This window comes from Arabidopsis thaliana, chromosome 5 (genome assembly GCF_000001735.4).
Source record: "Arabidopsis thaliana chromosome 5, partial sequence".
In the NCBI taxonomy this organism is placed as follows: domain Eukaryota; kingdom Viridiplantae; phylum Streptophyta; class Magnoliopsida; order Brassicales; family Brassicaceae; genus Arabidopsis; species Arabidopsis thaliana.
In genome coordinates, this window is record NC_003076.8 from 26,518,068 (window position 1) to 26,544,480 (window position 26,413).

The 26,413-nt window shown below is 37.6% G+C and overlaps 8 protein-coding genes and 1 pseudogene across 17 annotated transcripts; 2 read left to right on the forward strand and 7 right to left on the reverse strand.

Annotated features, from left to right (window-relative positions):
- Positions 1-209: 209 nt before the first annotated feature.
- RAB18 (Dehydrin family protein) lies at positions 210-1,380 on the reverse strand. Of its 2 annotated transcripts, none has more exons than NM_001037085.1 (2): positions 736-1,175; positions 210-650 (listed from the first exon to the last, which is right to left on the reverse strand). In NM_001037085.1, exons 1-2 carry the CDS (start codon positions 1,084-1,086, stop codon positions 444-446), a joined length of 558 nt encoding a protein of 185 aa, NP_001032162.1. In that variant the 5' UTR covers positions 1,087-1,175; the 3' UTR covers positions 210-443. The 2 variants fall into 2 exon arrangements, with proteins under 2 accessions (NP_001032162.1, NP_201441.1); NM_126038.3 differs by having other exon boundaries at positions 230-653; positions 736-1,380.
- PLP3b (thioredoxin domain PLP3B-like protein) lies at positions 1,370-3,629 on the forward strand. The gene is made up of 8 exons (NM_126039.4): positions 1,370-1,925; positions 2,230-2,304; positions 2,413-2,460; positions 2,563-2,705; positions 2,794-2,866; positions 2,945-3,006; positions 3,105-3,202; positions 3,283-3,629. Exons 1-8 carry the CDS (start codon positions 1,842-1,844, stop codon positions 3,390-3,392), a joined length of 693 nt encoding a protein of 230 aa, NP_569033.1. The 5' UTR covers positions 1,370-1,841; the 3' UTR covers positions 3,393-3,629.
- On the reverse strand, positions 3,607-7,110 carry AT5G66420 (TIM-barrel signal transduction protein; the record flags this gene model as incomplete). 3 transcript variants are annotated; one of them, NM_001037086.2, is made up of 9 exons in its annotated part: positions 6,794-7,110; positions 5,976-6,641; positions 5,650-5,856; positions 5,352-5,567; positions 5,062-5,275; positions 4,696-4,943; positions 4,393-4,571; positions 4,055-4,308; positions 3,607-3,980 (listed from the first exon to the last, which is right to left on the reverse strand). In NM_001037086.2, exons 1-9 carry the CDS (start codon positions 6,917-6,919, stop codon positions 3,826-3,828), a joined length of 2,265 nt encoding a protein of 754 aa, NP_001032163.1. In that variant the 5' UTR covers positions 6,920-7,110. The 3 variants fall into 3 exon arrangements, with proteins under 3 accessions (NP_001032163.1, NP_569034.1, NP_001330244.1); NM_126040.4 differs by having other exon boundaries at positions 5,976-7,032; NM_001345760.1 differs by lacking the exons at positions 3,607-3,980; positions 4,055-4,308 and having other exon boundaries at positions 4,389-4,571; positions 6,794-7,048.
- Positions 7,111-7,342: 232 nt separating this feature from the next.
- Positions 7,343-8,732, reverse strand: AT5G66430 (S-adenosyl-L-methionine-dependent methyltransferases superfamily protein; the record flags this gene model as incomplete). Its single annotated transcript, NM_126041.1, has 4 exons — positions 7,343-7,705; positions 7,821-8,078; positions 8,173-8,565; positions 8,682-8,732. The coding sequence occupies 4 exons, from the start codon at positions 8,730-8,732 to the stop codon at positions 7,343-7,345; spliced, it is 1,065 nt and encodes a 354-aa protein (NP_201444.1).
- Positions 8,733-11,851: 3,119 nt separating this feature from the next.
- Positions 11,852-13,109, reverse strand: AT5G66440 (tRNA-methyltransferase non-catalytic subunit trm6MTase subunit). Its single transcript, NM_126042.3, has one exon. The coding sequence runs from the start codon at positions 12,963-12,965 to the stop codon at positions 12,207-12,209; it is 759 nt and encodes a 252-aa protein (NP_201445.1). The 5' UTR covers positions 12,966-13,109; the 3' UTR covers positions 11,852-12,206.
- Positions 13,110-16,546: 3,437 nt separating this feature from the next.
- On the forward strand, positions 16,547-18,457 carry LPPepsilon2 (Phosphatidic acid phosphatase (PAP2) family protein; the record flags this gene model as incomplete). 5 transcript variants are annotated; one of them, NM_001085338.1, is made up of 5 exons in its annotated part: positions 16,547-16,621; positions 16,741-17,066; positions 17,178-17,403; positions 17,491-17,564; positions 17,657-17,978. In NM_001085338.1, the coding sequence occupies exons 2-5, from the start codon at positions 16,911-16,913 to the stop codon at positions 17,882-17,884; spliced, it is 684 nt and encodes a 227-aa protein (NP_001078807.1). In that variant the 5' UTR covers positions 16,547-16,621; positions 16,741-16,910. The 5 variants fall into 5 exon arrangements, with proteins under 5 accessions (NP_001078807.1, NP_001331932.1, NP_001331933.1 ...); NM_001345761.1 differs by adding an exon at positions 18,250-18,457 and having other exon boundaries at positions 16,549-17,066; positions 17,657-17,742; NM_001345763.1 differs by adding an exon at positions 18,210-18,234 and having other exon boundaries at positions 16,549-17,066; positions 17,657-17,742.
- On the reverse strand, positions 18,428-20,085 carry AT5G66455 (annotated as a pseudogene). The gene is made up of 4 exons: positions 19,794-20,085; positions 19,598-19,701; positions 18,805-19,104; positions 18,428-18,641 (listed from the first exon to the last, which is right to left on the reverse strand).
- A 242-nt stretch (positions 20,086-20,327) lies between these two features.
- MAN7 (Glycosyl hydrolase superfamily protein) lies at positions 20,328-23,625 on the reverse strand. Its single transcript, NM_126044.4, has 5 exons — positions 22,441-23,625; positions 21,904-22,098; positions 21,693-21,815; positions 21,379-21,581; positions 20,328-21,288 (listed from the first exon to the last, which is right to left on the reverse strand). Exons 1-5 carry the CDS (start codon positions 22,768-22,770, stop codon positions 20,844-20,846), a joined length of 1,296 nt encoding a protein of 431 aa, NP_201447.1. The 5' UTR covers positions 22,771-23,625; the 3' UTR covers positions 20,328-20,843.
- AT5G66470 (GTP-binding protein Era-like protein) lies at positions 23,495-26,292 on the reverse strand. Of its 2 annotated transcripts, NM_001345764.1 has the most exons (10): positions 25,848-26,292; positions 25,603-25,748; positions 25,353-25,493; positions 25,160-25,273; positions 24,856-24,981; positions 24,607-24,705; positions 24,422-24,523; positions 24,101-24,181; positions 23,858-24,005; positions 23,495-23,685 (listed from the first exon to the last, which is right to left on the reverse strand). In NM_001345764.1, the coding sequence occupies exons 1-9, from the start codon at positions 26,233-26,235 to the stop codon at positions 23,919-23,921; spliced, it is 1,284 nt and encodes a 427-aa protein (NP_001332584.1). In that variant the 5' UTR covers positions 26,236-26,292; the 3' UTR covers positions 23,495-23,685; positions 23,858-23,918. The 2 variants fall into 2 exon arrangements, with proteins under 2 accessions (NP_001332584.1, NP_201448.2); NM_126045.6 differs by having other exon boundaries at positions 23,495-24,005.
- Positions 26,293-26,413: the final 121 nt, after the last annotated feature.

Below are 26,413 nucleotides of genomic sequence, written 5' to 3' on the forward strand. Positions count from 1 at the left end.
TCTCACGTCTTTTACCTACGTTCAGAAAATACAGATCACTAATAAAATCTCTCCATTTCATAGGCCCAAGCATCAAATTATGATTCGGCCCAAGGTTAAACCCAGCAAAATGGGGAATACGAGTTCGAAAACAGGCCTAATCCCATCTTAACATGTACGTCTACACTCTACTACACTAATTGTAGTGCGTTAACGGAGTTCACAGTGGACGAGAGGTGTAACACAAACTAAGCAGAAGAAAGTAGATTTATATAGATGTGAAATTACATAACACAAACATCTCAGAACATAAAAAGAGCCAGATGCTCATTACACACTCATGTAAGTAAACAACACACATCGCAGGACGTACATACATAAAAAGCACAATACAACGACCGAATGCGACTGCGTTACAAACCCTCATTATTTTTATTTAATATGTATACACGATTGTTCGAAGCTTAACGGCCACCACCGGGAAGCTTTTCCTTGATCTTGTCCATCATCCCCTTCTTCTCGTGGTGCTCACCACCGTAGCCACCAGCATCATATCCGGATCCCATGCCGCCCATCGCTTGAGCTTGACCAGACTGATCATGATGACCTGGCAACTTCTCCTTGATCTTTTGTGTTATTCCCTTCTTCCTCCTCCCTCCTTGTCCATCATCCTCCTGTTATACATATAACATTCGAATTACGCTTCACATACTAAACTAAAACATCATAAATCTTCTTTATACACTTGATACGTACCGAGCTAGAGCTGGATCCAGATCCGGAGCGGTGAAGCATTCCTCCCAAGCCACCACCACTTTCCTTGTGGAGTTGCTCTTGGCCGTGGTGCCTAGCTCCTCCGCCAGTTCCAAAGCCTTCAGTCCCGGTCCCGGTTCCGTATCCTTGGCCACCGGTTCCGTACCCTTGGCCACCTGATCCGTACCCTTGGCCACCTGTTCCGTATCCTTGGCCACCTGTAGCTCCTCCACCACCACCAGTTCCGTATCCTCCTCCTCCCATCGGATTTCCGTACTCGTCATACTGCTGCTGGATCGGGTTTCCGTACTCGTCAGTGGCCTGACCTCCTGGACGGTTCTGGTAAGACGCCATGTTCTTCTTGTCTTAAGCAAACACTTTGAGCTAAGCTAGTTAAAAAAACTCTTTCTTTGTGATATTAGACTTTGATGAGTTTGATCGATGAAGATTCGTTAACGCATTGAAGATAGTTTTATAGTCCGGTTTCGGATATGGATCAACTATTAGTTTAATGAATCAATATTTGGAAAGTGACGCGTGGCAGCAGCAGAAAATGTCGGCGTGGTGTTTCGCCATACGTGTTCGTATTTAAAATGAACTTCTGATATCACTAAAGGAATCGGATTGAATTTATTTTTGAGCTTTCATGTCGATACCAAGTACGTGTTCATATCAATCCCATGACAGGGTGCTGGAAAGCAAAATATCTATCCTTTTCTTTGTGGCGGTACTAACATTATCGTAGCTAACAGGACACGTAATGCTCCTCCTCGAAAGCGATGCGTCGTGTTAATGATTTTCATACACACGTACATCGTCGTTGATTGGGTGAATTTGAAGAAACTTGGCTGGGTCTGAAACATTTGGGCTCATGTGTGGGCCGTAAATCACTTACTAATTAGCCCATGGACTAAAACTAAGCCCTAACAAAATTTACTCAACTTTTACCAAACGCCGCGTTTAGATCGTTGGTGTTCATTGTCGGGGAGTTTCTCCTCTCTGCACCAGATTTCAAATCCTTGTTTACAATCTCTTCTCTGGCTATCTTAGAGGGATTTTTGATTGAGATTTTAAAATTTTCTGAGTTGGATTAGTTGGTTGGTAAAGAGATGGATCCGGATACGGTGAAGTCGACCCTCTCGAATCTGGCATTCGGGAATGTATTGGCGGCAGCTGCTAGAGATTATAAAAAGGTAATTTAATCTTCATTGTTTATTTCGTACTTCGAAGCTGTTCTCCATAAATTCTTCTTGGATCTTGATTTCGCGTATTTTCAAAGGGTAAATAATGTGCTTGGTTTTCCACATAATCAATCTCATGTTGTTTGGTAACCCAATTAACAGAGATAGGCTAGATTCTATTTGTGCTGACATGAGGTCTACGTGTCAGGAAATTTGATAGTGTATAGCGAATTTTAAGTGTTTTTTTGTTGGTTACAATTGCAATTAGAGTTTGATGTTCTTGGATCAAAAACATTTCCGTATTTTTGTTGTGCAGGAAGTTCTTGCAAATGAAAAGGCACAAGGATCAAGACCTGTCAACGAGGAAGTTGATCTTGACGAATTGATGGATGTAAGTTCAATGGGGGCTCTCTTTGAATTGTTCTTTTATAATCTGTACAATGAAATGTTATGTTTCTCTTCTGTCTCTATGGGAGACTGACTTGCTCTTGTTCTGTAGGATCCAGAGCTAGAAAAGTTGCACGCAGATAGGATTGCAGCACTCAGGGTTCAACTTCACCCCCCACATTCTCTCATTATCTATATTTGGTTAACACTTTTGTCTTCATTAGTATGGACTATGATCTAATCCCAAGATGTGTCTGGACAGAGAGAAGTGGAAAAGAGAGAAGCATTCAAAAGACAAGGACATGGTGAATACCGAGAAGTTAGCGAAGGCGACTTCTTGGGAGAAGTCACAAGGAGTGAAAAAGTTATATGTCACTTCTACCACAAGGAGTTCTATCGCTGCAAGTAAGATGAAATACCCTTCTCTCCCTCGCATCACTTTTTTGATATGTGAATATTCAGAATTTGAAGCTTATGCGTTTGAACATTCTAGGATAATGGACAAGCATTTGAAGACCCTTGCTCCTAGACATGTGGACACAAAGTTCATTAAGATGGACGCTGAGGTCAGTAATCCACTTCCTTAACTCTTCTTTGAAACTCCATTTTGCCATCTTCTAATACTTGGGAGACACTTCATGTAGAACGCTCCCTTCTTCGTCACCAAGCTTGCAATCAAGACTTTGCCGTGTGTTATCCTTTTTAGGTCACTCCTACATTTTTCACTCATTATTTCTTAGCGCAGTTAGGTCTTTATGTGTTTAAACTAACGAAAACACGAATGTTGAAATCATTATTCTTCAGCAAGGGAATCGCGATGGATAGGCTTGTCGGGTTTCAAGATCTAGGTGCCAAGGACGATTTCTCCACGACGAAGCTGGAGAATCTTCTGGTCAAGAAAGGTAGCATCAATGTCTCACATTCTGGGCTTTTGGTACTTATAGTTTACAGCTTTGGTCGTTGAATTAAGGTTTTTTCACAGGAATGCTTAGTGAAAAGAGAAAAGAGGAAGATGAGGAAGATTACGAGTATCAAGAAAGCATACGTCGGTCCGTTAGGTCTTCAGCGAATGTCGACTCTGATTCAGATTGATCTCGAAGCTTTTCTCATAGTAGACCTCCGAGCCTTTTTGTATTTTGTTTTCACCGCTGCTCTGTTTGAATTGTTTGGTCTATGAATCTTATGCTTCTATAAGTCTTTATAGTGGGAAATTTCGTTCCACAATGTTTTTGTTTATTTGAAAACTGCAAATTATGGTGTCTAACCATATAAACAAAAGTCATTAGGTGAATGACAAGATTTGAAAAGAAATGATAAGAGTTGAGCACTATGAACTTTATTAAAATACAAAAACGTGTAATACAGAACTAGAGATCATATAAGATCCTGCAGAGGCAATCAAAGATGACCAGAAAAAAAAAACCATGCAACAAAAGGAAACATCCACACCCATAGGCCACAACACATGCAAATATACTAGAAACACCAAAGATAAAGGTTTCTAAGTGAACTTATTATTTTGACTTCACTTGATCGATATGGACTTGTATTTTTGAACAGTGTTTGTTATTGCTTGTTCTACAGGTAGCCTTTCCATGCTTGATGCTCCGTAGAAGCCATGGACACAACCCTGTGTTCTCTTCAACACAAACTCTGCCTCTTCTGGACCCGATATCGGACCTAAAAACAAAAAGCTTACTACAACAAAACTTCTATATCAAACAGTGAATGATGGATTTTAGAAGTTACTATACCTCCGTGGCAGAGGACGATAATGTCTGGGTTGAATCTACGAGCAGCATCTGCAATAGCTTGTACACGAACAACGCTTTCTTCCACTGAAACTGCGGTTTTCGCCCCAATATTTCCGGATGTCGTTAGACCCATGTGGGCTACTATGATATCAGCTCCCGCTTTTGCCATTTCTTCTCCTTCTTTTGGGTTGAAAGCATATGGAGTGGTCAACAGCCCCATTTTGTGCGCTTCTGAGATCATTTTAACTTCAAGACTGCAATATCGGACAAGTTTATGTGGAAATTTAAACACAATCCATACACAAAAAATGATTCTTGAAACCTGCTTTGTAGCTTACCCATATCCCATTCCTGTCTCCTCAAGATTTTGTCTAAAATTACCATCAAAGAGACCAACAGTTGGAAAGTTCTGGACACCAACGAACCCAATGGACTCCAACTGCTTCAGGAAATAGTCCATACGACGAAATGGATCTGTTGCGCACACCCCAGCCAGAACAGGCACCGCCTTCACTACCTGCAAGTTAAATTTGACATATGAAGACGGGTCTTAGAAAGAAAATGCATGAATAACTAACAGAAGCAACTGGAAAGAGAATGCAAGTTTCTTGGGTATTGTGGGAATGAAATAAGAAACTGACAGGTAAAACTTCATTTGCCATTTCAAGCACGACTGCATTGGCATCAGCAAATGGAAGTAAGCCTGCTAAGGATCCTCTTCCAGCCATACGAAAACGTCCAGAGTTGTATATCACTATCAAATCAATCCCACCAGCTTCCTCAAACTTTGCAGATATTCCAGTACCAGCACCTCCCCCAATTATTGGTATTCCCTTCTCTATTTGATCTCTCAACCGTCCCAAAATGGCCTGAGTTCGTTCCAAGGTTTCTGGAGCCAGTGATGATAATAAGTTTTTTAATTCCAACATGCAAGTTCCGTATCCAAATACTAGAACTACCAATTGATCTGGTCGTTAGTTTAAGGTAAGTGGGAAGCAAAAGGAAACCTGGCTTTGCATTGGGAAACTCTTTAGGACTGTATGGAATCCTTTCAAGCCTCGATCTCACATGTCCATCATCATGCTCTCCAGTACTAGGTTTAGTCGAAGTCGTTTCAGAGGGTTTGATTTGTGCGTAAGTTTTTGGACAAATCTCAAGAAATGAAGCAACCAATGCCTCTGCAAACTCAGGGTCATTGATGTGGTGAGAATAAATATTGACCTGTCAAATAATACAACATTTCAGTACCTAAAAGTAGATGAAGCAAAACAAAACACAAGTAGTAACAAGGAAATACTTGTCTGTCATCATTAGTTTGAATGAGCCCCTGTAATTCATTTATGAGAGCACCAGTAGCTTCTGGATCACAGAAAGGCTTCCCTGGAGCATCCAGTGCAGATAAACCTTTCTCTGGAATGCAAACCCTTACTTTTGATGTTGATTTGTTCAGTTTATCTGCTATAAACCTTGCAAATTTCTTATTCTCTTCTGCTGTCGTTCGGATGAGAGAAACCTGTCAATAACAGTTACAATTTGAACAGATACCACTAGTAAAGACAACTTAACATGGTAACATCTTTGTAACGATTCCTCACCTGTTCGTTGTGGACGTGAATCTTTCTCGTTTGGAAATGAGAAGGTATTGTATCTTTACCACCAAAGTTCACCATATCTAAGGCACCTACACTTAAAACCAACGGTATTCCTTTTTCTATGGTGATATCAAAACGGGAACTATCGCATGCCATCACCCCTCCAACGAGATGGTCGGCAACCTCGGTTGTTGTAATATCCATTACTCCCTAAGGAAAGAACAGGTAGAGGAAACATTAAAAGTAACCAACACCACAACCAAAAAATTAAGACTAACTGCATAAATCATAATAACAAATCTCATCTGAATGAAGAGAAAAAGAGAAACCTGTATAAATCCTTCTTTAACCAAAGATTCCATTGCTCTGCCACCAACACCAGTGGCATGAAACACTAGTGTCTCATAACCTTCTCTTGTTAATATCTCCTGGACTGCATTTACACATGGAGTTGTCACTCCAAACATAGTTATGCCCACAGTACATTTGCCGTTATCGCTTGGGGAGCTTCTAAACAACTCAAGCCTCCCGACTACCATACCAGCAAAAGAAGCCCCAGCGTTTGAAAAGACCACCCTGCTAACACTGTTGATACCACAAACATCTACTAAAGAAGGGATCAAAACCAAATCTGAGGTCCCAACATAAGGTTCAGTTTGACCACTGGCCACAGTGGATACAATGACCTTAGGAATCCCAATAGGGAGAGACCTAAAAGCAGATGATATGAGCGATGTTCCTCCGCTTCCGCCAAGGCCTATAGCCCCAGCAAGAGAATTATCCTCAAAGGCTTGCCTAAGAAAATTCTCAAGACATTTGCTCATGACACCAACTGCCTCGCCTCTATCATCCGGAAGTTTAACCGGTTTTTCCTCCTGGTTCGATCCAATGTAGCATGAGAGAACTTCTTCTCTTGTTACAAACGCAAAGTCTGCAACATTATCGATCTGCTTCTGATCAGCACCCGCCGAAACATCCACAATCACAACCTCAACCTGTTATTCCAATAAAACGGCTCACAAAAATATCAACCATTCACAATCTTCCAATTCTCCAGAAAACTTAAAATTGAGTCAAATCCTTCATATTTCGTAAAATTGGTCAATAGTGATTCAGGTGAGTCTTTCTTCGTCAGAGCTAATCTTACCTTGGAAGACGAGTTTTTGGAGAATGCGCCGATATTTGATCGCACTGATCCAGCAAGGAATCGTAGCTCATCAAGCTTGGTATCGGCGGTTCCGACACAGAACACTCGATAAGTTTCACCTTTCATATTCGTCTCCACAGATCAAAATCCTCCGATCCAACACTGCCGTCTGATTTCTATGCGGTGTTGTTTGTTGGATTTGAAGCAAAAAAACGTAGTAGCAAATAGTAGTAAGTTGTTAAGTCAGCTGTTCTTATTGTCGGTTGGTCACGTTCCCAATAATTCGCCGTGTAAATTTGTTTTATTGCAAAATTGCCTAAATGTTTTTGTTTTGTGAAAAAACATTCCCAGTGGTTTTTGTTTTTAACGAAAGTACCTTTAAATTTTGTTTATTACATAATACACCCTGTAATTTTCTGTATTAGAAAACTGCCCTTGAGTTATGTTTAATTCCCCCAGAGTACAGTTTATTACATATGTACCAAATACACATATCATATAACATTTTCCTAGTCTCAACATGAAATCTAAAAAATCTACATTGACAGATTACTTTCGTATCAAAGAAACGACTAGAGTAACAGTCGTTTTGTTCGTGCAGCTAGCATGTTGTGACACATGGTATGCAAATTTCTTAAACAATGTGTCCATAATGTCTACTCCGAAGTCAGCTACAAGCATTGATTCGCTGACCGCTCTTATACAGTTGGCTTCCCTCTGCCCTGCTTTAGATATTTGTGAATGTAACATGTAGTCCTCGTCATGGTTGCTTAGGCCAAGCTCAAATCCATGAATCTCCAAGTCATTGATCTCGAATGAGCCTTCGTTTCGAATCATCTCCATCACTTCTTCTTTGCTCGGATCATAAAACGGTATGTTGAAAGAGTCCACCTTTGACGCACTCACAAGACCCTATATTGTGGATCATAAAAAGTTTGAATCTTTTCTTGTTTGACCCAAAAAAAAGTTTGAATCTTTAAAGCCGATAAATTTTTAAATGTCGAAATTTGGTACTTTTATATGTTACCTCATAGACTAGGTCGCGTAGAGATGTAGATAATAGTGTCCAAAAGTGACAACAATCTCTATGCAATGGATCATCGAGAGTCTTTCTACCGATGAAAGTGAGAACCATGCGTCCATTAGAAACCATCTCCTCAGAACGCATTTCTAGAAATGACTTAAAGTCACTTTGGAATTGATTTAAATAAGCCTTGTATGCATTTGGAGGACTTGAAGTCGTTATGTACACAGACGAGGAATTCTTCTCCAGTCCTTTGGGAACCTACAAATCTCACAGTTCCATTATATATTATATATAACCTTTAATTTGCTTTCTACATATTTAAGCAAGTACTAGGCAAGTAAGTAGGTGAGACCTTAGAGAGCCAATGGAGGCTATAAGATGAATGTACAAAATGGAGACTTTTGCGAGGAAAGAGCCTCGAGTAGAATGAACCGGGGACTCCAGACACGAAGCACAATCTTTTGCTTTTGACCCTTTTATTGAAGAAAGGTACGAACTTGAATGTCGTGTTGAAATCGTTATCCGGAAGATCATTCAGACAGCAATCAATTTCTGGTGGCTTTTGGTTACATTGTTGACATAACACATTGATCGTGTTCACGATCTCAGCCATCGTCAAGAACGTGTTTTCTCCAGTAGCACATCCCAAATCAGCTACTTTGATGTAATTAGGAAAATTTAAGTTTATCATCATTCCTTTTGTGTTCTTAACCAAAACCGGTTTGGCCTTTGATAATACTTTTTTCTAAATTAGAAAAAGAAATAGATTAAAGAAACTTTTAGTTATTTACTTATATATATAACAAATCTGTGTGGGATATAACTAATGGATCAAACAGTTATATGGAATATGGGAGAAACCTGAAGAAGAGAATTGGTGGAGTAACTATTATCTCCATCTCCACCGCTCATCCTTAGAGCATTCACAAAACTGTACATACTACTTCTCTCATCACCCCCGTCACACCTGCATCACAAATATACATCGATGTCAATTCAACATAGACTCACACACACACGCTTGCATGCATGCCATCCATATTGGGAGAGAAAAACCTCGAGGAAGGATTAATGGTGTGGATGAAATCAACTTCTCCCATTATTAAGTTTTGTGTCCAGAAATAATTTATGTTGTTCAGGGATGCTAACGACACTTCAGACAATTATTTATAGAGGTGGGTGGGAATTTGATGTACGTAAGGTACACAAATGCATCCATATATTTTTACTCGAACTTTCAGTAATATAGCAAATGCATGCATCTTGTATTTTGAATCTTTCATGTTTTATCCTAATTGATCCAGGTATGTCACGTAATATCTGGCATGCAAAACACGTAATTCATATATAGAAACTTATCTTATCTAACCGTCTAATTTCAGACAAAAAATCGATAACAGTTTTGAGATTTCTTTCTCCATATTTAGAACGTTTGAAATAATTAACGCTCATTCGTATCAGATGACAAAACATAATTTCTAGCTTTTGACTTATTAAACTGTGTCCATTCTTTTACCCGAGAAAAAAAACACACTCTAAACATGTTATTTTTCTAATTACAAGACAAGATCAGATATTCAGATGGAATGATGAAATTGCCTCTTTGATATATTACTTCAATTTTCCTAGCTGAAATTTTTAGGCTTCGACCATACGATGAACAATGGATTAATGTGGGCCATTTTGGCCTTTCAGTATCACGATATTTCTATGCTCGTTATCAACCTCTGACTTCGGCCCATATAACTAAAGACGACAGGTCTCATATCCGTAGCAGAATCTTACTCCTACAGTTCAAATCATGATGAAGTGGGCTTTGGGCTACGCTTTACATGACCATTAATACAAGTGATAACTGATAACATTATAGATCTCTCTGTTTGGAAAATGATCTTGAATTAATAAAGGTGAACTATTTGGTTAGACATTTCTAGATTTGTGTGCTTATCAAGTACGTCACTACTATATAAGATTATTTCTGAATTTAGCGCTCTTTATTTTCAAAGTAGAAATTGCTTAACAATTAACATCATACATATATTGCATGTAAAAAGTTGTCAATGTCAATTATACGAGACTATACGCTTAGTCAAAGGTATAAAAATTAAGATGAAAGAAAACAAGTCGAGAGTACTCGATGTCATGTCCAATCAATTTATTGTCTTTTTATGTTATTTAAGAACCAAAAAGAAAAACTTTAAACCCTCTATCTATCTATGATGAATGAAGCATGTCGATAGGCACATAAATAATCGAACGCTAGGGAAATTCAAAAAGTCTATAGTACATAAGTTTCGACACTGAAACAATGTGTGGGCAGGGTCCGATATGAGGCACGTTGGCGTTTAAACACGTTGCATATGTATAAATGATGATACTGAAAAAATATAGAATAAGTAAAACTACCCTAAATGGATCATTGATAAAAAGCATTATATCTTTTCGATCGACCGTTGCGATTGATAATATTGCAAACTATATAATCCATAGGTATAAAAAAACTACGTGTGCGCTAATTTACGTCAGCATCATATCTTAAATTTGAGAAAAGTTGAAAAGGAAACTAAAGTGAAGACAAAATTCAGCATTGCGAGTCAAAATTATTTAATTAATATCAAACTGAAAAGAAAATTTAGGAATATATCTAAAAATAACATTAAAAAAATAATCAATGAATTTAAGAATGATATTTTCAACGTACCAATGTAATATTTGCTAGGCTTTGGTGAATGAATTTAAGAATGCTAATCGCTTTAAATTTCTTTTATGCGTTGTATTTGTTTTATTCAATATCTCAAAATGTTACGCTGTGTTGTGTTGTGTTCTGTACTTGTGTTAGAAATAAGGGTTTAATGACAAATCCAACAACACCAATTACAGCAATAGCCGGTCGGGGTGGAAACTATCATGATTGCTCCTAATCAAAGAGTCCGCCATAAGAATTCCAACACAATTCTTTAAAAATACTCCACTAATATCATTCAAAAGATGGATCGGCTCAAAAATATCAGAGAATCCATAAATGTCAAAAGAAGGGTAGAAAAGAACCGACTTTTATTTTGGTAGAGCAGAGATTACGGGACTTAGTGAAAAAATAAAGTCACTTTTCTTCTTAATTTTTCTGCGTGGGTGTCTGTCTGCATTAAAGTTAATTTTTTTGTACTTTTGGCCATTCAAAATTATTACACTATGATTGGTGCCAATACCCATCAGAAGAAACACGGCCGCTTCAGCAAATTAATATTACTTCTTTAATGATTTTTTATTAAAACAATTAATCTTATAATTGAAGGCTACAAGATCATTGAGATGACTGACTTACTAGACCATCAATCATTCCCGTGAAGCATTAGAAATGAAGCTTCCTTCAATTTTAAAATAATGGTACAAAATCAAGCATTCTCTTTCCAATTGTCTCCAATCCCATTATAAACATTCACTATTAATCAATTTCATTTACATAATATTTCTTTTTTTAAAAAAAATTATGTAACCACACCATGTGTATTGGTGTGTGCATGTGTCTACCTACGGTCTACTTCGGATTTGAATTTGATACACGCTTATAATTTATTATTCTTCTGGATATTGCATCTAATCTATAGATTTAATGTACAAATCTCCACGCTTGAAATCCATGAGTCTGACTGAGTACATTCTTGCATAGTTAATTATTGCAGGCATGAGACTTAGTCGGTGTAAAAGTCCAAAACGCCATTATGAGCGAAACTGAAGAAAGATGACTAGATTAAGTCTTTTTTGTATATAAGGATTTTGTCATCTACCAAATAGAAAGATACAGTAAATACTAAATAGGCATACAAAATATAATTGACAAAGTGATTGGCTCGTGTTTAGTTAAGAAGCTTGAAACCAAATTTCCGAAGGATGTAGGGATTCTAGGGTTTGGAACATCCTAGGTTAAAGTCTGGATTGCCTTCTGGAAATTGTAGGTAGCTCTAGTATTAGTTTATTAATGCTATTGATTTTTACTTTTTTATAAAAGTAACCGGAAGATCTCATGGCAAGAGAAAAAGACAGACCCAAATCGATTGTTTCTTGGATATCACTAAAGCTTATTAAAAAGGTTTTTTTGGTAATGTCATAATTTTGAGTGTGGCGAGACAACATTTCTACTCTAAGTCTGTATCATTAAAACTGAGGAAGTGACACTCACTTGAGACAAGTAGATTACATATCTTTCTTAATACATAAGCAACTAAAATTACTGTACATAGAGATGATATTTATACTACATACATGGAATATTTTTATAAAAAAACAAGATTCCATAATGGTTAACTTTCACAAAACTTTGTTTGTTTGTTGTTTGATTCGATTTATATTAGAATTTGATGCTTTTTTGATATAGATATAAAAAGATATTTAGGCTATGTTATGGACAACGACGGCTAAAGATTCTTGACGACGAAACATCCTCTGTTTTGCTATGAAAGCTTCTATCGTTTTCTGAAACTCTTCGTTGCTCAGATCATCCTCTGGATAGTTCTTCTCCTCCTCAGAGTCATCATCGTTCTCAGTTTCTTTGCAGAACTTCTCTGTCTCCGATCTCTGAAGAGAACGTTTCATCATCATCATCACCATGTTTGAACTCTGTTTTCCAGACACGTCTGATTTGCTTCTTCCATAGACCTTACTATGGGGACTCGAATCTGAGTCAATCTCGACGTGAGGCATATTCTCATCCACCGTTAGATTCGGATTTGAATCCAAATCAGTAACGATCACCTGTTTGTCGTCGTAGACAATCCCCTCCGTCAAATCTTCATCGGACGGTTTGGAACGATTCTCTACAGATCTGACGAACGCCTGGTAGATTTCGGTTTCTGCGCTTGCGACGGCGGTGGTTGTCTGATCGGAAGACTTGGTGAGAAGAACAACGACGATGGAGTTCCCGAGGAGGAAAACGAACAGAGGAGTAGATATGACGGCGGCGATACGGCGGAGAAACGCTCCGGAGATTTGAACGACGAAAGGAAGTTGCGAAAATGTCCAAAAGATGAAGAGTAGAGCGACGCAAACCTCCGCCGCACGGAAGAAACGGCCAATTCTACAGAAGCGGTTGAAACGCCGCAACGCCTTGGCTTTCTCTGCTTTCACGTTATCGAAATCAAACGAATCCATTGCGATTTGCGAGTGCAAGAACAGAGAGAAAGAGAAAGATTGAGAAAAGAAGAAGAAGAAAAAGTGGAGCAAGCTTCGTCTCTCGCATCTATCTTTTATAGACACACTCCACTCCTAAACCAGACTCACTTTTTTTTTTTTTTTCCTTCAAATAATTGAACTTTTTCTTTTATTTATGGTTAATATATCTAAGTTAGATATACATATTCCATTTATTATTCCTCATGTAGACACCACTTGTGCCCCTGCTATATTATATATTATATCCATTTCAATATTCCAAAATAAATTCAAAATTAGCAGTAATTTACTAATTTTTGTAAAGTTTAGTGTAATTTTTTTATGTAATCAAATCAATAGAATAAAATTCAAAAAAGTCAATTAAATTTTGCAAGGGTATAGTAGCATATCATTTTTTAAACTTTGTGTAAAAAGTATCAAAACCATTTTTACCAAAACAAAGTAGCATGAACCATACTTGTATACAAATGGAGTATAGCTGAACAATACTCTTCTATAATTTAAGGAAACAAATTTGATATAGTTTGTTGTTTGTTTGGGTCAATTTTGTCAGTGAGCTCATTATATATTTATTTGGGTGATACCTTAATACCAGTTTAGTAGTTTTTATCCAGATTTAGATAGACGAGTAATTGCTAATCAAACATTGCATAAGCGAATGAGTACTCCATTTCAAACAGAATCTGTAGACTTTGTTTGCTATAGAAATTTAAAGTTAGACTGATTCACAAGTTTCAACAACTCGTTATTATTATACAGCTGTTTTATCAAATAAATAAAATTGTAAAAAAAAAAACCAAAAATATTTGGACCGAGCAAAATTGTAAAAAAAAAGTGATGTAACAGAGAATCAATTTTTATTTATATTTTTGTTCTTTCACGTGAGACGTATGGGATCCGTATAACCACCGCTCTTCGAGTGTACCACTTCGTATTTGCTTAACTCTCTCTGTTTCATTCTCGTGCATTTCACCGTTTATATTTTCTTACTTTTTCTTACTGTAATTAATGCAAACTCTTTTTATCCAATTAACCGAAACTATAAGCCTATATCTTAATATTTGACATCCCTAATTTATTTTTCATAACAATAATGATAAATGAGCGGGTGGAAATTATGGTTTATTAACAACATACACTCTAATTATAATTCTCGACAAAGAAACAATATTAACTACTTAATTATAAGATGTATTCAATGAGGAGTAATATGGGTCGGTGTCTTGGTGGGTGTGGGTCATCAGACATTTGACTGGATCGGAGAAAAACACAAAAATTAGAGTTCAACGCGACGTTACAACTATGAAACTTAATTGAGAAATTGACAAAAACAAAACTGGAGTTATAAAACCTGACCCTTATATTATTATAACATGAAACAGATTAAGTTTTTTTTTTATATATATTTTTGATTTCTTCTTATGATTGTTGTAACGTGAATAGATAAGTTATAATAAAAATGTGAATAAATTAAGATTTCTTTTATGATTGTTGAAATGAATGGCAAGTGAGACACTCACACTACTTGTTGACTCTCTCATTCATTCCCTTTTCGACTAAATAACGATATCTCGGCCGGACTGATTATATATATAAAGTAAATAAAAATTATTGAATCCAACCAAAAAATAAATAAATTATTGAATGGACAATAGTTTTCTTATAAAGATACTCGTGGCCAAAAGATCATGACAAAGAATTTCGAATGGTGTTAATTAGTACTAGTAGTCAATTCGACAAAGTTATAAGAAAAAGAGGGTTAATTAATCGATAATACAGGCTGGTTCGACCCATGCATAACATATCATATTTCCTCTGCTTCCTTTATAAATTGTTCTCTTTAAAACTATGCGCATGTAATACCATTCTTAAGCATCATTCTTATATCCGCAGACGCATACCTGCACGCATGCGTAGATTTGTACGTATTAGTATCAATTAAAAGTTATGACCATAAATATCTTGGTATTCAATTTATGTATACACTAATAACTTGGTAAAAGTGTTGTACTAGATATGATAGGAGGAGACTAGAAGGAAGTAGGGCTGAAGATTGTTTCCTTGTTGGGGTCCTGGTTCAATACTTTGACCACTGTAAAAGCTATACGTTGTCAGTGATAAGAAAATCATCATGAATTTCAGGACTATCTGGTTCGACACGACACCGTATTAACCCCTTTTTCACTTTCAAACTTGAATATGTATTATTTTTTCATATTTGGCTCTCAAGTCATGTTCAATTTCTGCCACAACACCGTGTATAACTGTACTTTGTAGATTGAGTTTGACAGAGTGATAGACGCATCAACACATCTTTTATCTACGAGAATAAATGTATTTATAAACGACACCCAGTTTTCATCTCCAATGACAAGACGCTCTGGCGTGTGGTAACCCACACTCCAGCCTAACTTCAGTTTAAAACCTCGTGTAACTACTAACTACCAGTATTAGCGGTTTACTTTTCTCCATGTCTGTATCACTGTATGTATGTAATTAAACATGACAACAAATATTAAAACTAGCACGAAGAAGCAAGACCTTAACTGACACATGATTTTCGACGATTACTTTAAAATAAGAAAAATAAAATTAAAAAAACAAAACGTCTATATTTTACAGATATCAAATAAAAATTCTCAAAAACAAAAGTATTGATGTTATAATTTAAAGAGAAGAAAACATCGTTCTACTATAAACCATGTCCTTTAAACCAAGAAACATAAGGATATTTTTTTGTTCGAGACGATATTCGATCGTTGCTTTTGTGACTATAATCATTTTTAATCCACAACCAAAAGCTATAATCGAAAGTAAATATTATTTTGAATAAAAGGAGTATAGATTAAATAATTAATATAGTTATGTTGTGCAATGGGAAAACTTTTTTATGCGAGAATCTATTTACACATCAGCCTGAATGTATAAAAACTAAAAAGGATAACCAAGAATATATTTCTAAGACCTAAGTATACGTATAGTAATTTAATTGGTCATCTTCTTTGTTCCACCTTTTCTTTTTTCCTTAGCAAAGTTTGTTAAGCATATTCGACCTCCAATATACTCCATATAATGTATACTCCATATAATGTATTTTTCTCCATCACATGTATGTATGTCTATAAAATTCCAAAATAAGCAACAATGTTCTAAAACGATGAGACATTAATAATATTCCTAAGAATAAAAATCGTGTACACGGCTTTCCCACCGTTAAATGCCATTATTTTCGATCATATTCGGGTTTCAACAGTTCAACTTGTTAACAAATTTCCTTTTCAATTTCATCTTTTAACTTTAGATTCTTTTCCCCTAATATCCATTGGTTAAGATAAAAAGCACAAATTCCTTCCTATAATCCACAAGAAAGGTAGAAGAAAACTAGAAACCGAGAGATAAAATGGATTCATCAATGGGCCTATTTTAAAGCAAATTGTTAATGAGCTTTTTATGGGCAAATTTAACAAAGACCAACAGAAGATTGGATCGCAATTAATGGGCTTTTATGCATAAGATTAAGTGATTATGCATTTAATATTTGAATTACTAGAAATTAACACATACTTTGTAATAATAACCACAACTTCCCAATCTTCTTCATCAGATTTTGCTAGTTCGTCACACACACGGATCATGTAATCTGCTTCTTCTTCGTTTTTACGATTTGATCCCAAAGTTTTTCAATTCTATAAATTTGTGAAAGCGAATCGTTTGATTTGACTTATAGGTTGACTCTTTTCTTTGGAAATGGCAGCGTCATCATCTTCTCTTCTTCTTCTCCACAAGCCCACCTACAATTTCCATTTCGCCGCTTCCTCTGTTCCCACTTACATCAATTCCGCTCGATTTCGAATTTCGAGCTCAATCTTCCCTTTGGATCGAAGAAGAAGAAGAAGAATCTGGTCTGTCTCTGGCTTTAAATCTATGGCCGATTTGGTTAAAACCAATGCTCGCAGAGACGGTGAAGATCGATTCCAAGCGCTCGAGCAAGAGGCTTTCATCAGTAATTCGTCGTCGGAGCTCCAGAACGAGTTGGTATCCGACGCCGGCGATGGTATTGAAGCAATCGCTAATCGTCTGGTTGGTATTCGAATTCCCTGATGCACACAACCTGTTTGATGTAATGCCTATCTTCTAAGAAACACAAAGCAAACATTTTTCTTTTGTTGCTGCATTTTTGTGAAATGGCAGAGCAAATGGATTGTAGCAGCTCTGTTTGGATCCGTTCTGCTTCTACGACATGATGGTGCAGCTTTGTGGGCTGTGATTGGATCGGTTTCAAATTCCGTGCTCTCAGTAGCTTTGAAACGTATACTTAACCAAGAGAGACCTGTTGCTACTCTCCGTTCTGATCCTGGGATGCCTTCTTCTCATGCCCAATCCATTTCTTTCATCTCTGTGTTTTCTGTCTTCTCCGGTAAACAATCAGTCACAATGCTCATCTGTTTCTTCCCTTGCATTTGATCAACTCTTAAAGATGACTTTATTACTCTTATTTCCACAGTTATGGAGTGGCTTGGAACCAATGTACTCTCTCTGTTCCTTAGCGGCTTCATCCTCGCATTGGGTTCTTATTTCGTAAGTCTTCATATCATTTTAGGACATGAATCAAGTTAACAATTATCGTTGAAAACGAAATATTGACACTGATGTTTTATTTTGGGGTATAGACGTGGTTAAGGGTTTCTCAGAAGCTTCACACGACAAGTCAAGTGGTCGTAGGTGCAATCGTGGGTTCTGTTTACTCCACCTTATGGTATGTAACTTGGAACTCTCTTGTTCTTGAAGCCTTTACCTCAACATTCTCAGTACAAATAGCTCTCTTTCTGGTTGCTGCTGCGTCTGCTTTAGGTTTTGCAGTTTATGTGCTACTTAACTGGTTTAAAGATGACAGATGACAGAATGATAATTATCAGTACTTAGGATGTATAAGGAATGCATTTGATTCTCCTTATAATTCATATTGATTGAGCTATTTTAACATTCAATGATACCACTTGTGCTGCTATTGTATCAAGGGCCAAGTTTGTTTTAACATATTAGAGTTAAGAATCATATTATGAGCTTCTGCACCGGATACTACTAATTCCAATATACTGTATATATCTTCACTTTGTGAATGAGACCAACTGCACGTTGAATCCCTATCCATGATCTTAGTTGATGACCATCCAGGCACTTTGATCACGCCGTTTGATTTCATTACTTTCCTTACATGCGCAGCTTCTTCCAATTTCCCTGTGCTTGAATATATATTGGCTAGTGTTACAAATGCAGTTTCAGAAGTAGGATCCAGCTCTAGAATCCTCTCAGCCGCCCTTCTTCCACGTTCAGTGTCTCCTTTCGCCTTACACGCATTGAGAAGTGTGGTCCAGACTACATCGTCCTTCTTCCATGGCATCTCATTGATCATCTGCTCTGCAACACTTGGCCGGCCTGCTCTACACAGCAGATCAACCATACATCCATAGTGTTCCTTGGTTGGTCTGATAATATACTTCTCTTGCATCAAGTTGAGATAGTGAAAACCAAGGTCATGATGTCCTGAATGAGTAAAGGGCGAGAGAATGCTGATGAAAGTTACAGAGTCGGGTCTGAGACCAACCTTCAGACTCTTCTCAAACAGATCTATAGCTTTTTAGGTCTTTCCATGTTCTGCATATCCATTGATCAAAGAAACAATATCATCTCTGTCTATTTCTGCGAATACTTTGAAGCTTCTTCGATACTTCCACATTTTGAGTACATATTAATCAGAGCACTACGAATAGTAGAGTTCTGTTCTAAACTAAGATAAAGAGCAAGCGCATGAACTTGCCTGCCTTGCTCAAGAACTGCCATGGTTCCTGAAACACTCAGCAAACTAGTAAGAGCAGGATTTGGTTTTGACCCTGCTTGTCTCATCCATGAGAAATACGTAAAAACTTCTTCTCCTAAACCTGGCTGAGTGCCTGAGAGTACCCTCGAGTAATCGTGCTCCACGAAATAATGTGAACACCTGATTCGAGATACGGACAATGTTCTCGACCGGTTTCTCGAGTAATGATGACGCATTTGTACAAAAACATGTTGAATTTGTGGAATCGCTAATGATTACGGTTAAATGGTGGGATCCAAAATCTGGTTATATTTCAAAACGTCATTTTAATTTAGTATGTATAGAAAAAAATCAAAAAGAAAAAAAGAGTTGAAAACTTTTTAAGAAAAAAAAATTAAAAATAAATGCTAAATATACATGAAGATGTGAAAAACATGTTGGATTTGTGGAATCGCTAATGACCACGGTTAAATGGCGGGATCCAAAATCCGGTTAGATTTCACAACGTCATATTAGTTTAGTATTTATAGGAAAAAAAAAAGAGAGTTGAAAACTTTTAAAAATCAAAAACTTTGAGAAATATATGATTAGGGTTAGAGGGAAATAATATAAGACCTAAAATTCAAATTGGATTAGAAGAAAACTACTTTGAACATGGGAATTCGTTGTTTTGCGATTAACCAGAATAATTAGATACTAAAGATTAACAAACCATATAAAAAAGACGTTGATTTGGCCCAAAATTCCAACGAGATGTAGATAAGAAAATAAAATAAAAGAGAAACAAAGATACCTTTTGAGAACAGAGTGTTGGAGTCGGCGCAAGTTGATTTGATCTCTTGAAGACATCCTTTGCTTTTTGCTTCTGATCGTCATCCCCAAAAAACAAAAAACGACCTTTTGTTTTGTTTCATGAATCAAACATTGTAAAATTCACGACTAATATAGGTAGTGCTATCGAATGAAAAAGAGAGAAGGAAAAAGCGTACCTTTTGAGAACAGAGTGTTGGAGTTGGTGCAAGTTGATTTGATCTCTTGACGATAGCCTTTGCTTTTGCTTCTGATCGTCATCCCAAAAAAAAACAAAAATCGATCGTTTGTTTTGTTTTATGAATTGAACACAGTAAAATTGATGAAAGAGTAGAGTAAAATTAACGGTTGATCACAGATCTGGATAGAAGAAAAAGACGAGAGAAATAGAGTAAACAAAGAACGTTTGTACGATTAGGGAACGAGAGGAAAGTGCTATCGAATGGATCTCTGACTCTGGATTTTGTATTTGTAAAGGAAAAAAGGAAACTTGGCCGAGAGAGAGACGAAAATACCTAAATACCCCTTGGGAAAAAGGAAACCTTGTGTTTCGAACGTTGAAAAATTCGCCTACGTAATAACGGCTAGTGGGTGAGCTGGAACTCCAATGATGGGCTTTGAAAGTGACCAATGGGCTTCCTTGAGGCGGTTAGTGGAGACTGATTCTTTCATGAAAATACGTTTCTTTTGGACTTGTAACAAAAGTATAACTTGAAGCTAAATAATTTTTTTTTGTCTATTTTCTTCTTTAATCATTAAACCGTACAAATCGAGAATATAAAATACAAGTTTACGCCAAGACCTACCCACATAAGCCATGGAAGTAACAAATGGAGAGTCTTGTTCTCTCCGGCGATGTCTGAAATCAAACGCCGACGACGTTTTATTGTTCTGAATCTTCTTCATCCTTCAAATTATCAACGATAGTCATCTCTTTCACAGAATCCAAAACAAACATTGTTGAATGGTTTTGCCCATGTTATAACTCACATGTGGCTGGAGAAATTCTAGGCCCTTGTATTTCATAGTGGGCCTAATAAGTAAAGCCCATTACTAAATAACCAACCTTTTGAGTTTTGACGGGTTATTACTAATAATTTTCGTCGCACTAATAAAGTTCATTCATTCCGGCCAAAAAACTATATATTATGAAATCTATCACTATAACTTTCGTGGACGAGCTGAGATCGTTCCATTCGCTATAAAAAAGTGGTTTAATTAGTATCATTTCAGTTATTGATTTTGTGACCTCGTTTCCCAACTTGTCCCTGACCTCTCGCTCTCTTCCATTTCTCCACATTGATCATCCTAGCGAAGATTTTCCTAATCAAAGTCAACTTCCGCGATTGCTGTGAAATGACGTTAACGGTCGACGAGCTTTGGCTAAGTATGATCCCATACCCATCTTGAAAATTATCAATTCCGTTTACCAGAAGTTGCCAGAACAATCCTCCTGCTGCTGCACCTCCTCGTTTTGCAGACCCGTAAATCTTGCTGTACACGGTGTTGAAGACGATGTCTCTCTGCGCTGGGGTATAACCTGGTTTCTTCATTGATTTACCAAACTCTGCTAATATTATTGGTTTGTGAAGAACGTTCTGTGCGTCTTGGATGTGTGCGTCTAGCCATTTGTTCAAGAAATCCATTTGGGATTGCTCGCTTGAGTCTGGAAACCTGCACAAGAAAATAAAACAGCACAAAAGTCAAACAAAAGTGATTAATGATTCAACTGATTTGGCCAAAACTTAAGTTTTGTGGCCTTACCATTCATCAGGGTAAGAGTGAACCGTGACGAAATCAATGCCGGGAATGCGGTTATTGGCGATGAAATCGGTTCCAAACTGGCCAGGTGGGTTAAGAGTCTTGCTTTGAGGTGAAGACTGACCATAGAAACCTTCGAGGCCAGCTTCAAGCAGATGGTTTCTGTCTAGTGATTTCACATGAGCAGCCATTTCAGTAATCCAAGCCTGTTTTCATAATGTAAAAAACCAAACCAACCCAAACAAGTCAGATCCCAAAGAAAGACTAGACAAGTAACAGAGTCATGGTGTGAAAATGTGTTTAGGTGAAAGTGAAACCTGAATGGCTCTTCCGGAAGGATCAGAGGGGCAACGGGGCTCGTTCATGAGCTCCCAAGCCATAATGGTTGGGTCATCTTTGTAATGAACTTTGGTAAAGGTATTGAATCTGTTCAGCACAGCCTGCAGGAGCAAACAAAAATCCATTACTTTTTGCACTTTTTTGGTTGAATCTGCACAAGAGAGAAGATTAAAGGTTTGATTTTGAAACCTTGATATGGTTCTTGTAGAAATCTTTAACAAGAGAGTCAGTGAAGAAGTCGTCTTCAGAAGAAACGGGACGGCCTCTGCTTCGAGCCCAATCCACATATTGCTTCCTCCCTCCGAAGCTCTCGTAGTTATTGGCAAAGCTGAGTATTATCTTTATACCATGCCTTCTTGCCTCAGCTAACGCAAAATCCAAACCCTTTTCACCAGAAATGACAAAAGAAACAGATTATTCACAGAAACATCAACAGAGAGTCTCAAAACTTGGCCACAAGATCAAAAAGCCACCAACTTTAGCTTTTGTGTCAGTTAGTGTAAAACAGCCGTATCATCAGATAAACAGAGAATCTCAAATTTGTCCAAAAAGATTCACAGAAATTAATTCCATAAACAAGGAGATACCCAAATTATTGGTCTGATCCAACTGGTGCATTGATAAGTGTATATTCAATTTCTGATTAAACCATTTTTCCAAAGTTCTTCCAACTGAATCAAAACATAACATAACACACACAGACAAGTTGGGTTTAATGGAGGTTACCTGAAACATATCCTCGTTGTAGGAGCCAGGGGAATACTGAAGAGCCCTGTAACCGCCATCGCTGAAAGCCCAGGTTCGAGCAACGGTCAATCCATGGCGAGAAGCATCTTGGAAAGCGGTGGAGATCTTAGACCGTTGGGATGGATCGGAGGCTACGTACATGAGCCAGTAGGCATTGAAGCCATTAGCGTAATATGGATAGCCATTGAGACTAAACTGAACACCTTTCGTCCTCACGAACCCACCGCTCGGTAATGCATCTGTTCCTAGCTCCCAACAGCTGAGTTGGATCACGATCGCTAGAAATGGAAACAGAGCCAGAAGCTTCATCTTCTTCTTCTTCTTCCTCTGTTTTGTTGTTCTTGTGTGCTCTCTTCTTTCTTACACTCTTTATGGCTTGTCTTTGAGTGGGGTATTTATGGACTAATAATAATTAATCATAACGGTTTGGGAAAAAAGCATTAATCTCATTTAAGGTAGTGTTAAACACGCATACTCATGTATTAGGGATTTTTCTCGTTGTTTGTTGTATTAGTGGTTGGTTATTAGTATAAATCTGTGATGCTCTCTCTTACTCAAATCAGCTAGTGTAACAACACTTCAAACTTTCTTAAAAGGTGTTTAAGTAAGAAAAGCAAAGCAGGTAATTCCGCTAATTATCGTAAGCGTGAAACCAGCAAATGGATCCCACTTAACACGTAAGCGTAGTAACCGTACACATGCTTCACTGCTTCCCCATCGGATCGAGTTACACGTGGCATCATTCTATGTGGTTCTTACGACAGCAACCCACGCGTCTTCCGCTTCATGGATACAGGGCCCTTGCCCTTGCTCTTCATTTTATTTTATTTATGGGGTCGGCCTCTCAATTTAATTAAAAGGCCAAGACAATAATAAAGAAACTCATGTGCCGTTGCTCTTAGATTTTTCGGTTGAGTTCACGACAAAACAAAGGACACAAAAATTTATTGTGCAATCAGGAAAATGGTTTTCTTGTTAGTGAGAGAGCACTTTAGTTTTTTGCTTCTTTTGACTTACTTTCAAACAATCTTAAGACACTTTTTTTCTATCAACAGAAGAAGCATAGGCGCAATAAGTGGATCTTAACTTCCACCGACTCCACTCGACCCAACCAAACACACACAGCAATTCACTCTACTTATCCCCCGCCATAAATTACGCTTCACCTTTTTCATTTCTTTTAAAGCAAATTTAAATGCAATTGTTTAATTATAAGTCTACTACCTGTGATCATGGAATGAGATATTCAGTGGGGTTGGTTGAACAAACTCTTAAGGACAAAACAAAAGAAGAAAGAGTTCAAATTTCCAAAGGAATCAACTGATTGAGATTAAAAACAAAAGCTAGACTGAGTGGCATCGGCTAAATACAAAAAAAAAGAAGGGAAAAAGCTAACCTGAGCCGCCGAGTCATTTGCACTTTCTCATCTTCTTCAAGGCCCATTTGAAGCCCACATACTACATAGCTCGGATCTGTCCTCCATAGCCGTAGTACTTGAGAAGCCCCTCGTCTTGTCTCCAGTTCTCTTTCACTTTCACTTCCACCTTCATTTAACATCATTCACTCACGTTGTTAACTTCCTATACTTGAAAATACCATTTTATGTAATCAATCATATTCTATGCAAATTTATGCGCACCTCGAGGAAGACTTTCTTCTGAAGGAAATCTTCAATGTCGAGCCGAGCAGCCGTTGCTAGTGTTTTCAGAGCCTTTCCTTCCTACATCATTACATTGACATTCATTCAGCCAAATTATTCAGCACTTAACTTATCTTAAGTTGAGATCTTATGGCTTAAAGACAATCTTTGAGCAGAACAGCTTTTAAATCCAAATTGCAGTCTCAAGTCAATTATAGGCAATGCACTTTTTGAATGTCCACAAAATCTAACTATGGAATTTCAGACCAAGAATGCAAAATCAGAAATTACCCGTTCGGATGTTGAGGGTTATACACTTACTTTTCCTATAAGGATGATCTTCTGAGAATTTTTATCCACTACTACTTCCACTTGAATAAAATCTTTTGCAGCTGGTCTAGTTTTGTAGCTCAGCACGTTCACCTGTAGTGTTAACAATGATTGATTAATAAGGCCACGGCTTTTCACAGGACTCAAGAGAAAAGAAACCAAACTTGTCATTGTACCTGACATGCATAAGGAACTTCATTTCGGTACTGCATAAATATTTTCTCTCTAACAATCTCAGAAACAAAAAATCTCTCTGGATGCTCGCTCACAATATCCTAGAAATCAAATAGCCGTAAGACATTAGGTAAGTGAATTGTTGCATCTGAAGCACAAACCTCAGAATATTAAGCAAATTAGACTATAAGCTTTAGCTATAGCAAGGAGAGGAATTCAATACTGAAGCAGGGAATTTTCATGCATAGTACCTTTGGATAATAAGGTGGCCCGAAGGGAAGTTTGGATAATATCCACTCTTTGACATCCTCTATTCCATGTCCATACTTTGCACTTACAGGTATAACTTCATCAACATCCGTAAATTTTTCATACCACTGCAAGGAGTTGCAGCATCTATTAAGCAAAGAACATAGCAATACCATGACTCCAAATCTTGATCTCAAGTTTATAGTGAAGCATCTTCCACCACTGCAAGTTCATTCTAGAATGGTGGGATTTTAATAACAGGACAGTATTACCAAGGTTCAAGGATAGCAACGACAGCATACTCACCTCCAGTTTCTTGGCAATCTCACCAGGTTTGATCAGATCTTTCTTATTCATAACAAGCAACATGGGTGGCTTTTTCTCAAGGTCTCCCAAACCCTCTTTCAAAACTTCTTCTATCTAAGCACACAACACCAGAAATTAGGACAGGAAACTAAACTAACAAAGCATGAGAAACAAATCAAACAGAGAAGCATACATTAGTAGGCGTTTTACAAGCATCAACAAGAATTACTACGCAGTCCGCATTGATGGCAGCATCTCTGACATTCTTCATCATCATTGTATCTAACCTGTGCATCTTCTTCTCAATTACACCAGGCGTATCATAAAGTATCATCTGCAACACAAGCTTGTATCAGTCGACATCTTAATTTCTATATCAAACCAAGCAATGAACACCTGGTTCTTTTAAGAGTCAAAAATCAATGAGGCTTAGATAAACAAACCTGATATTCAGGGCTAGAACAAATACCAAGAATCCGATGCCTCGTCGTTTGAGGTTTATCTGTAACAATCGATATTTTCTGACCAATCATTTGATTCGAAAGCGTGCTTTTCCCGACGTTGGGCATCCCCACCACCGCCACATATCCTATATAACATCCGTAATCACCAAATTCAGTTTCCCAGTCGTAATAACCAAATTTCAATTTCTCAGTAAGAATAGGGTTTAGGGAGAAAACAAACAAACCGCTCCGATGATGAGTATTAGGCGTGTGTCCAAGCTCCTCCATCTCATAATCGTCGAGCAACGCCATGTTTCTGTCCGGTTTCATGCTCAGGGAGAGAAGACTGGCTTCGTCGACGATATCGATCTCCACTTGTTCTTCATCATCTTCTAATTGTGCTTGCTCAACCTCCATTTCGCTGAAGCTTCGTTGCCTAATCCATAGCTTCTTCGAGGAGGAGAGTTCCGTCCGGCCATAGCTAGTGGTACTGTTGTGCGCCTGGAGATGTGATTTGGTAACTCTCCGCCGACTATAGATACGATACGGAGAGAAATTAGGGTTTTCAACAACGGAAGTAGAGAAGAATTTGTAGCGGGAAAGAGTAGGCGAAATATGCGGAGAGACCGCCATTGTTGGACTTGGTTTTTCAAATTGATAGCTCTCACTGGTTGGTTTTTCCTCACAGGTGCTTTCTTTAGTGATTAGCGAAGGAACCAAATATGATCTTCATACGACGCCGTTTCAGAATTTGTTATTTCCACTTACACCCCTTGTTAAATATAATTCCCATTTCAACCGCCTTTATTTT